The 11,878-nt window shown below is 45.6% G+C and overlaps 1 protein-coding gene across 2 annotated transcripts in view; it reads left to right on the forward strand.

Moving 5' to 3' along the window:
* Positions 1–8,838, forward strand: part of VIT (vitrin) — a 36,940-nt gene extending 28,102 nt beyond the window's left edge. For both annotated transcript variants that reach the window (XM_063391006.1, XM_063391008.1), the window contains 6 exons: positions 1,564–1,626; positions 4,331–4,478; positions 4,672–4,775; positions 5,267–5,493; positions 7,534–8,047; positions 8,648–8,838. In XM_063391006.1, coding sequence (XP_063247076.1) covers positions 1,564–1,626; positions 4,331–4,478; positions 4,672–4,775; positions 5,267–5,493; positions 7,534–8,047; positions 8,648–8,826 — 1,235 coding nt within the window. In that variant the 3' untranslated portion in view covers positions 8,827–8,838. The remainder of the gene's footprint in view (positions 1–1,563; positions 1,627–4,330; positions 4,479–4,671; positions 4,776–5,266; positions 5,494–7,533; positions 8,048–8,647) is intronic.
* Positions 8,839–11,878: the final 3,040 nt, after the last annotated feature.

Consider the following 11,878-nt stretch of genomic DNA (forward strand, 5'->3'; position numbering starts at 1 on the left):
GATGCTGCTGTGTGCTGAAGGCTCCCAGCAGGGATCAGGTACCAACCAGGTCAGCTTTCCACCAGGTCCTGTATACTCAGACTTGATGCAAACATGGCCCCTGGCCCAAAACTATGTGCAGCTTTCAGCATGCAGCTAGAAGGACTCAAAAATGTTGTATTTGACAATTATGAGAGGTGAATTTTTAGACTTAACTGGAACAGAGATAGGAGTGGTTGCAGAGGGATGGAGCTGGTACTTCCCTCCATTTTCTTCATAGTACTCTGCCTTATTATGGCTTGGTCCTTAATACCTTCAGCTTTGGCTGTTACATCTCCCATCATATTTAGGTGATGATCTTCCCTGATGTCCCTTTCCATACACTGGTGCTCTCATGCTTGGCTTGCTCATGGCTGGCTGATGTGGAGAGAAAAACTCTGTGGTACCTAGTAATTTCTCATACTTTTCTTTATAAAACCCACAGTTTGTAAAATTACCTTTTCCCTGTTTCTCTGAAGTCAGTAATCTTTCCTCAAGTTACTTGGTGATGACAATTTAGGGAAGTCTTCCTTCTACTTTTCTTAAAAGATCTAACATGCAGTTTACAAAAATAATAAGCTGTTCTGCTGTTCTTTAGACCAACAGCTTTCTTGTTGAGTGTTCAGTTTGTAGCTTGTCTGATTGTTGCTGTCTCTTCTGAGGATTATCCCAGCTAAATCCCCTTAATCTTATCATGCTGCACTGAAAAGAAACAGCTCTTTTCCCTTGCTTGGAAGGGAGATGTAGGGGAGTCTTGCCAGACATCTAAATCATGAGTGAAGTTCAGCATTTTTAGACCTTCTGACACTAGCCTGGTGGTGTCCTGTGAGTCAGTACCAATTACAAGGACATCAGCTCATATTTTCAAGGCTGCTACCACCCAACTGCTTCACTAGAATCCACCAGGGACCCATGAGACTTTCCCTTGACTTAACTGTAGCTCTCTCTTACCCTGTTTCTTTTGTGCTTTGCAGAATAACCCAGATTTCTGGGGGCACCTGAGGAGCTGTGGCTTGCACTGCTTCCCCAGCTGCAATGAGCTGGAGTGAGTGGCTGCCTGTGCCTTCCTCTCCAGGCAGAAAACAACAGGATAAATCTGTTGCTCACCCACTCCAGATGTTGTGCAGCTCATCGTAAGGCACAGTGAGCCAGCGGGGTGGCAGTGCTGGTTCTCAGGGGAAGACTGCTGGGAGTCTCCATCCCACACCGTGGCCACCAGCCTCTGCTCCTGAGGAGCCCACTACTCGTGCATGAGTCTCTCAAGCTCTTGCAGTTAAGGGACTGACTCCCAAAGGGGAGCACCTCAAAGCTGGTGCTAGGAGAGATTTTGGTGACGCTCCCAAAAAATGTCTCTGCTCCTGTTCTACCCTAGGAGTGATGTAGATGAAAAAAGGCAAGCTCCAAGGATGTCCTCCCATCCTTGTTTCCCTCCCACATCAATCCTCAGGCCAGGGGGTCTCTGCAGTGACTCTGTTGCCCATTTCCTTAAAGAGCAAGGGCAGTCACCAAGCACACACTGATAGATCCTTTCCTTTCTCTGTTTAGGCTTCAGTTCAAAGGAAGAATTGAATCCAAAGCCGCTGGAATCCATCTCCCAGGGGAATCAGAGTATGTACTTCAGAATTAACTTCATAATTAAGAGACATTATTAATTACATATTGCTAGGATGCATTCAAATTAATTAGCAAAAGGTAAGTTTTCAAGAAAGCCCAAGAAAATCCAGGAGCACATTTTTCCCTTGCAGAGAAAAAGTGAGTACTCTCTGCTAACCCCTCTTATACACAGAAATGGTCCTTGCTCCTACAGGGAAGGAAATAATAACCAAAATTTAGCTTACCTGGGCAGTGAGATAGTGGCTGCTCCCTGCCACCTCTTCCCAGGCAGTATCAGCTCCACGGTCCCAGCGTGCAGAACTTCCTCACTCAGGTGCTTTGGTGGCAGAGGACAGCAATCCAGTGTGCTGCAGCAAGGGTTAGATGAGCCAGCCCTGCTGACCAGAGCAGGCTCCCATAGCTGTGCTGTGTGCAGGCACCCTTCCCACAGCACTGGGTGGGAGGGAAGGAAACCACCTGAGAAAGGGACTCAACATCTGCCACAGCCAGGAGAGAGAGGATACAGAGGGAGCATCAAGGACTGCTCAAGTTCAGAGAGGAAAATGCAGGTTCCCCTACTTCCCCTACCTGCCCTTTATAAAGGCAGATTTACCCATTAATCCACCTTAGTTCAGGCCCAAGCTAGCAGAAGAAAGAGAAAGCAAGTTCTTCGTGGAGAGCTGGGGTCGCCTGCCACCTCTTCATTGGAAGCCACCCCAAAGAGAGGGTTCACCCTTCCAACAGTGCCTGGGTCCTCTCTTGCCCATCCTTGAGCAGCTGCACACTCTCTGGCCTCTTTACAGTAACTACTGAACCAAATGTCTATGTATTCCCAGGCATTCCTCTTAATATTTAAATAAATATTTTCCCTGTCAAAGATGTCAAATACACCTGAAACTGACACAGAAAAAAGGGAAAGAAGAAGAAGAAGGGAAGGGTCTGCCCTACAGACACCACTACCCTGCAGGAAAACAGAGCTTGGTGCTGTGGAGACACCAGCAACGACAGCTGCGTTTCCAGCAGTTAAACTGAAATAACTGACACCACAAACAAAATTTTCATCCCACTGATAACTCTAGGACCATAAAAGCCCTAATTCAGATCTTGCCTCCCTGCAAACAAGAAAGTGCTCACCTCCCTATGAAGCACCTTTAGTCTGTGCTCTTGCAGAGTCGCTCTCCTGTTCCGGCACCGAATTGGAATCCTCCCCAGAAACCAAGTCTGTCTATAAGTGTATGTAAATGTTTGCCTCCCCAGACCCTGCTGGCTACACAAACTGCCCACTCTCTGCATATAGATCTCATGAACTAGTTGCCTTTGAAGCACAAGAAATTCAGGAAAACTTGGCTGTTAATTGAGGTATTTGTTGTGGGTTCCCGACCTTGCCTCACGATCTGCTGTGAGCGGACACGGTTCTCAGTCACGCTCCTGTAATTCAGCATTATTAGAATTAGAAAAAAGAGACAGCTATGGGAGAAAAAATTGAAGGTAATGAGATGGGAGGCAGTTGCATAAGCCACTAAGAACAATTGGTGCTTTGTAGCCTTCAGGCTACCTAATGATTAAAACACAGTAGTTTGAACAGTCTGATTGGTGAGAGGCATCATCAGAGGGAAATCAAGAGATGGGGATGACCCAGACGCTGGAGGGGGAAAATGCTAATTAGCACTCTAGTTAAGCCAAATTTTGATCCCACCCCCAGTCACAGACCAAAGACGAATGTTTCACCACTAACTTGCAGAAATGTGAAGGCAGGCTGGCAGTGATGGAGACAGCATTTGCAGCACAAAGATGAGGTTCATCTGTGTAATTAAAGGCAAGAGTTTGTTTGGGTACTGGCATACCTTTTATAGAACATTGGTTTCAGCCCAGAGAGGAAATACACAACAGCACACAACACACACACTGCTGCTGCTGCACACACAGAACAAGGCTAGAACAACATGCAAAAGAACAGCCCCCACTCGGTCTGAACATCCCAAGCAAAATCATCATCCATGATGTTAGCTCCAGCCCAGAAGGAAGCTGATGAACAATTCTCATTCAGAAGTGCAGAGCTGCCAGGATTGTTGTCAGTAATCCTGGATTGCAATTACCTTGAAGAGACCCCACAGTGTCCTTCCCCTGAGGCACATCCCAAGCATCACACATTTCAGAATTCCCTCCTTTCTGAGCAACACTAACGCAGTAACTGTTCCTGTTATGTCTGTTACATCAATTAAATCCACAAAAGTGTCACCAAGGAAATCCCCTTAGTTTGTGTTCTGCAGGTGGTCAAACCACAAAATCCAAGCACCATGGCTGGTTTTATAAACTCCCATCACCTCTGGGCTGCAAATAAAGCATGCTGAGCCCAAGGTGTGGCTCTGAGGGCACAGGATATCACAGGAAGTCAGCTTGCTCCTGTGGGGCTGGCCTCCCTGGCCCCCAACATGCAGTGCTCCCAGACTGACTCCTGTGAAAAGATTCTTGCCCTTTTGTCACACAGCCAGCCTCAGATGCTGTATGGGACAAAGTCATGCCAAGGACTGTGTTTACCAATGAGTAGGACAGACTTGAGCTGCCAACTGTGACTTGTCCTTGTCAAAGGCTTTTTTGTAGAGTTTACACAGCAGGACAAGGCACTGGATGCAGACTTTTTAGGCCTTTGCTGCTTGCAAGAAGCACAGCAATCAGAAAGAACTAAAAATATCTTCCATGTTTCTTTATCTCTCCTCAGACTGCAAGGTCGATTTGTCCTTCTTAATGGATGGGAGCTGGAGCATTGGCAAACGCCGCTTTCAGCTGCAGAAGCGGTTCCTCAGTAACGTGGCTCAAGCCCTCGGCATCGGCAGCGCTGGTCCTCTGATGGGCATCGTTCAGTACGGGTAAGAGATTCCCAGACATTCCCATGGCCACAGGGCATGACTGCACACTCTGGCAGCTCGAGCTCTAAGCTGATACGTGCTAAAGGCCTCACTCCAGCTTGCACTCAGGAGCCAGGTAGCACAGATCAGCCCTATGGCTTTTGTCTTGTATCTGAAGCAAAACGCTGACATTTCCTCTACTTTCTCCTTCTAGTGATGACCCTTCCACAGAATTTTACTTAAAAACCTATGCCAACTCCAAGGATCTAAGGAATGCCATTGAGAAAATTCAACAGAAAGGGGGACTTTCCAATGTTGGTAGGTGATGGGGCTGCTCAGGGAGGGCTTCAGACCCAGGGCTATAGCAAGCCCACACCTCCTCACACAACCTACAGGCTGGGACCAAAAGTGCTTAGTGCTAGGGCTGGGCTGGTGAGAGAGCACTGCTCCCACCATGACCTGCATGTGTTGATCCCAGGCACTGCAAATCCATCACAAGCTGATGGGACATACCTGTCTCCTTGGGGACAGATCCCATCAATGCTTTGGGGATCCCTGATAGCCCAGCTCATCACCCCCAGCCTCTCTGGGGCATAGGGGGCGGGGGGTTCAGAGCTGGAGGGCTCAGGAAGCACTGGCACCAGTAGCAGTGGTCTCTCCTCCTGCTCACACAGCCACAGAAACTGCTTTCCCCAGATCTCTGCAGCCTCCAACACTTGAGTCAGCTCTCTGCCTACTATTTTGTGGGATATTATCAGACAGAGTGCTTCCAGATCCGTAACTCTTCCTCAACTCCTCTTCTATTGCAGGGAAGGCACTTTCCTTTGTTAACAAAAACTTCTTTTTGGATGCTAATGGAAACCGAGGTGGAGCACCTAACGTGGTTGTAGTGATTGTGGATGGCTGGCCCACCGACCGAGTGGAAGAGGCCTCCAGGCTGGCCAGAGAATCGGGGATCAACATTTTCTTTGTCACCGTTGAAGCAGCTGCTCAAAGTGAAAAGCAGAATGTTGTTGAACCAAACTTTGTGGACAAGGTACTTAGTGGGCTGAGTCAGACCAGGAGCTTGGCTCTGACTAAACTTTCCAACCTACTTCATTCAGGGCATTTCCTTTTTCTTCCTACCACTTATGGGGTTTTTTCCTTCTTGTACATACTGTCTTGAGTTTTTTCTGTACAAAAACCAGGCGGTAATGCTGAGGTCGAAAATGGGATGAAGTCAGTAAAGTTCTGGTTTAAGGTACATCATCGAGCAAATGGCTTTTGACTGAGTAAACCTTAGCACATACCTGCAGTTGTACTGAGACAAGCAGTTTTCTAAATACACAGTAGCGTGACAAAGTACAATTGCAGCCTGAGCAATTTGGAATTGTTTTTTCCATAAACCTCCTGCTGTGCATCTCCCACTAGGGAAAGGGTGAGGAGCCCTGTCAACCTATTGTCAATGTTGCATTTACCAACAGGTCCCACACAAGCAAAGGCTGGCACAGTCCCAACACAGGCACATCCTAGTTTTCCAGCTATACTGGTTAACTCAAACATTCTCTTTTCTCTGTTGATGAAGGCTATTTTCCAGTTATTTGTTTCTGCTGCTGTGGACTTCACGGTAGCTCTTGGAGAAAGGGTAAATCCCTGCCATGTGCAGAAAAAAAAGAGAATGCAAGCTTTGATTGATTTGCATTTGGCACCAACACTAGCTGTCTGATCGACAGTGCTTCAGGAGAAGCTGGTACCCAGTTAGGGCAGGAGACATCTACCAAGTGGCAGTCAAGGCTGGGCCTAGGAAACAGGGTTGAGTTATCTGGTATTTTCAGAAAACAGATTCCCATCTGAGCTGGGTTGTTCTGCCATGAAATAATCTCCCATGAGTTTCTGAGCTGCCCCAAAGAGCTGCACTGTCTCTGGTCAGCATAAAATTGGATTGTAGTCTCATTTGCATTTAAGGTTTTTAAAAGAACAATGCTAATGTGAGTCTCTGCAAACCTGCCAGGGGCACAGCAGAAGTGGGAGTAGAGTGGGCTCAGAACAGGAAGGTAAGGAGGGAATGGTGGCTTGATACTGCTGCATAATAACACTAAAATAGAAGTGAGACAGTAAGAAGAGCAAATGAGAGCAGGACATCATGAGGAGCCAAGACTGGAGAGAACTGTAACTCCCTTGGAGCTGTTAGGCTTCATGCAAGTCAAGACCCGTGCCTTGGTGTTTTAAAACAGTCAGATACACACACCCTCACAAAGCCGATAGATAAAGCCCGGCTTAACAAAACATTCTCACCCAGAGAACTGAGGAATTGGCATTTAAAAGGTACTAAAGCAAACAAGAATTTGACCCAGCCTGTTTGCATCACTCCCCTGCTTGCCCCACCCTTCCCTTCTCCACCCCTTGACTTCTCCCACGTCCTCTTCTGTGCCAGCTCTACTTCCTACCAACACTCACCTGACTACCACTAACCCTATAGAAGCCTCCTGCAGATCTGGCCCTAATTTACTTATAATTTACTTATAAAATTTAATGGGGTTTTTGGTTATTTTTTTACTATTTGGCCGAGCCAACACAATGAGCACTGGTTTTCTCTGCTTAGAAAGGTATGAACCAAGTTATGCTCAGCTTAAGTCCCACTTCAAAGTCAGAGGGTTTGTCAGCAGGAAAAACTTTCCTTCTTGTCCTGAATGATGGGAGCTGAAGTTGCTATCTGGCAAACACACAGGCTCCTGTGATGTCCATGGGAGCCACACTAAGAACAGCAGTGAATTGGATGCTTTTCCCACAAACAACGTAACTCGCATTAAAAATCCTGACAGGTGGCAAACTTGCTTATTACAGTTCTTTCACTACTATAATATCAGCTCCATCCCACAGTTTTAAAAAAAGGCAGGAAAAACTGTCTCATTACGCAAGTATCTGTGATGTTACACTGGCATCATTTCCCAGGGAAGCAGATGGTGGTTGCAGGAGAGGCCATTTCCAACTCCAGCGCTGGTCTTTCCAGGAGCCCATATTTACGATTTAGCTCCACACCCCAGCTGAAACAGGCAAAGTGGATTTCCACGGCATTTACCCTGGTGTTGCCTTGCAGGCGGTGTGCAGGACAAGCGGTTTCTACTCCATCAACGTGCCCAGCTGGTTCAGCCTCCACAAGGCGGTGCAGCCCCTGGTGAAGCGGGTGTGCGACACCGACCGGCTGGCCTGCAGCAAGACCTGCCTCAACGCCGCCGACATCGGCTTCGTCATCGACGGCTCCAGCAGCGTCGGCACCGGCAACTTCCGCACGGTGCTGCAGTTCGTGGCCAACATCAGCAAGGAGTTCGAGATCTCGGACACCGACACGCGCATCGGCGCCGTGCAGTACACCTACGAGCAGAGGCTGGAGTTCAGCTTTGACAAGTACAGCACGAAGCAGGACGTGCTGAACGCCATCAAAAGGATCAGTTACTGGAGTGGGGGCACCAGCACGGGAGCAGCCATCAGCTACGCCTCAGAGCAGCTGTTCAGCAAGTCCAAACCCAACAAGAGGAAGATCATGATTCTCATCACAGATGGCAGGTCTTACGATGATGTCAGCCTGCCAGCCATGGCAGCTCACCAAAACGGTAAGGTCATCTATCCCTGCCTGCTCTCCCCTCATGGCTCAGCACTTATTCAGGTTAGATAAATGCAGTTTGCTATAATTTGAAGGCACTGGCTGAAACCTTAGGAAGGAAGAGTAGTACTTTTCCCTGGGGTCCCACTGAGCTCCAACAAGATCAGCATCTGTTTAATAGCTGAATAAGGAACTTCAGAAAAAAACCTTATAAATCATCATAACTGCAGCTTTGTCTAGGAGATCTCAAGGGATTTTTGCTGTCTTAGTAACACAGGACTCCTGTGGCTTTCTAGTCAAGATAGACATACATCTTCCAACACATTTGCCCTTGGACAATATCCTGTTGCTCAGGATCCTGTTGTTTGGATCTCTTGTTTAGACCCAGAGCAAAAGCTTCATTATTTTATAAACCTTTTGCTGTTGGCAAAAGGTACTTCCCAAGCACAAGCTAGAACTTTGCTCCAATTTGAAAACACCTATTTTATACAGAGAGCACCGAAACTTACTGCCCATTTTTTGTGGCCTGAAAACAACATTTGCCATATTGGTCATAAATTAGACTTACCATAATGAAAACTTTTATGCTTTTTGTAAACTTTCTTTCCAGGAGTCATTGCTTATTCCATTGGAGTTGCTTGGGCAGCCCCAGATGAACTGGAAGCCATTGCATCAGACCCTGCTAAGGAGCATTCCTTCTTTGTGGATGAATTTGACAACCTCTACCGCTATGTTAATAAGCTCATCCAAAACATTTGCACAGAGTTTAATTCCCAGCCACGGAACTGATGGACTCAAGCAAGGCAGGACCCTTGGGTGCTGCGCTGAAGGCACACCAAGTGCCACAGAAACAATGCCAGTCCTCAGCTGAAGAAACACTGGAGGTGTTTCCCCCTGGCACTTTCCAGTCAGCAAGGTTGATTGCAGCTCTGTCCCTATGCATAATGATGTTCTGTGTACACTGTTGATTTTTGGTTTTTCTTCCTTGCAGGCATCAGAAACTCTGATTTAGATGGATAGGGGAAGAGGCAGTAAACATGGAGGAAATAACAACAGCTGTTTGAAGAGCTGCTTCCAGCATAGAGCCACAGCTTGCACAATTCTCACCTCTGGAAACACACGAGTTCCTTAAAATGTGCCACCTGCTCCTGAAGTGACCAGGTCCCTTCAGGGAGTGGCCAAGCTGCTGAGCTGCTGTGGTGGAAACACCTGATGTGGCACTGCCCACCAGATGACACACAGATCAGGGCTCAAATACCAGACACTTCTTTTGGAGGGGCAACACAACTTAATTTGAGTATCTTCTTAAAAGCAGGTACTCTCCCCATACTGCTATCTTGTCAGTAAATTAAGCTTCAGCTAATGTCAACTCAAGCACTGGGATTTATCCAAACCCTGAGAAACTGGGAAGCAAGAGAGAGGGAAGGTTCAAGCCCCAGGACCCTACAACCCTTTGCCTCCTTTACAACCCTTTACAATCCCAGTAAAGCCTCAAATCCACAAAGCAGCCAACATGCAGGAACTGGAATCTGGTCTCCCACAACACTGCATTAATTACTTGATCTTGAGAAGTGTCTTTCCCCCTCAACTTCATTCTTTACTCTTGGGTGGTTCAAGGCCTGCAGGACCACTGGAGTGTTGCCAAGACACAGGAGACTCTTCAAGAAAAAATGTGGGTTTAAGTTGCTCACAATCAGAAAAGCATTTAAGACCTACGACTCTGTCATTAAACCAACACTCAGAAGTGCAGTCTCTAGTGTCAGGAGAGCTATTCAAGAGCTATTAACAGGATTTAAGAGGGAATTATCTGAAGTTCTGTATTATACTCTGGGAAAAGCAGAATTTCAGGCATTTACATACACTCTCCCTCACATTTAGGACTGATTTCTCTTTTATGGACTGATTTCAAAATGTACCTATTACAGCCCTGGATCAGTCAGAACAAAGAGTGGTTTCTCAAGCAGAGAACTACCCATGTCACAGTGCAGGAGGAGGGACACACTAGGAGGACCAAAATAACTGCATTTCATTTAGGAAGCAGCAGTTCCTGGTTATATTCCATCCAGTATAATTTAAGAAAATACATTCATTAAGCAAAGGTATCAAAGAAGCCAATAAAAACATGAGTGTTCACACTCCTTACGGCAATCAAAGCCATGCTGTGCCAGGCTTGGGGAACTAACAGGAAATGGAAAGAAATTAAAACTCAAATTTGCCGTATTTAGTTGCAAATCAGGCTCTTAACAGCATTTATAGTTTTAATAATCACGAGCTAAGATATTTACTAGCCACATATATTCTAATTGAATTGCCATAAGGGAAATTAATTTTATCAGCAAAAGTAGCACATTTTTAAATATTGTTATGTTTGGAAATATGACTGAAGTAGCTCATAACCTGTCAACTGAGTAAGCATAATGCAAATTAATGAAAACAGCAGATTCTGCATGATCTCCCTGGTGGAGTAACATAAGCCAGGCTGGAGTCCTCTCTAGAGGTTACCAAAACCAATTTTGGATGAATCAGTGGTTTTACACAGTGAAAGTTCATCGCTTCCCCTTAGAAGAAACATTAAGTTCCATCTTTAACTAAATATCATCAATTCAACCACTCTACCCAGACTGAAAGCAGAGGACACTGTCAGCTTCTACAAATATATTTGTATGCAGAGTTTTTACCACTAATCTGTGCTGCTGCACTTCACAGCAATAGCTTTGGGCTGGAAAAAATGATTAAGGACAGAGAGTTAGGCATGAGCAGAGCAACTGCTGATATCCCCCATCTCCTGACCCAGCTCCTCACTACTGTTCTGAATACATCTTTCTCTGTCAAAAAGGGTCATTGCTTGGGCTGGACAAAACTTAAACCCATAAACTGAATTTACTGGGGACATCAGTTCAGACACCAGATTTATTGTCTGAAAACCTGTTGATTTGGGGCTTGATTTGGTACTGCCTGAGAAAAAGGCCTAAATCCTAACTTACAGTTACTCTTAATACTATGGTTTAATTTTTAATGCAGCAGCTCAGCACCACATATTCTTCTCCATACTAAATGTACTCTTGCAGCACCAAAGATTGGTACCCTGCAGAGACCCACCCCCAACGCTTCACTTGTGCTCTGCCAAAAGCACAGCAGTGATGGCCAAGACATTAGGAACAGCTAGAGCACACATGTTCTTTAGGATGTGCATAAGGGATATGTGCATATGGAATATAATCTTTTCCTCAAGCTTAAACTTCAAGCAATGACATTAAGCTTCCAAATGCCTTTTCAGAGGGAAGTTCCACAGCTATCTTTTGTCAAGCATTAATAAAGAGCACGTCAGGGTGTTGTTGTTTAAATGGTTTATCCTAAGTTTACACAACAACTATGGTCCTTGTTTCTCAATGTGCCTTTTTATTTACTTCTTGGGATGATCCTGAAATTGTCAAAACTCAAACTGTGAAATCCAACTCTCATCTCAGCTTAGAAGTCCTATTCATTGACACTGCAAACTCAAGCAGAAGCCTCAAAATTTTGAATACTCCCATGCAATCACACAACACACTCCTCTACACCTTTACTTTTCATAGCAATCAAATCACTTGCCACCTACTAAATACTGTTTTATTAACAAAACAAGAACACTTACATATATAGGTAAATGTTCAAAGGGGTATATTTGTTTGAAGAAAGCAGCAGAACTCTTTCTGTAACATATACAAGCTATTTTGAGCTTATCAAAATAAGTTGCTATATCTTTTGCAATAAAATTGTCCTAAAGGCACATGCAGTGCATGTCATCTCATATGGAGTTAACAAAAAACCAGCAAATACAGCCCATGACATTTTAGTTTCT

This window comes from Prinia subflava, chromosome 2, assembly GCF_021018805.1.
Source record: "Prinia subflava isolate CZ2003 ecotype Zambia chromosome 2, Cam_Psub_1.2, whole genome shotgun sequence".
In the NCBI taxonomy this organism is placed as follows: Eukaryota; Metazoa; Chordata; class Aves; order Passeriformes; family Cisticolidae; genus Prinia; species Prinia subflava.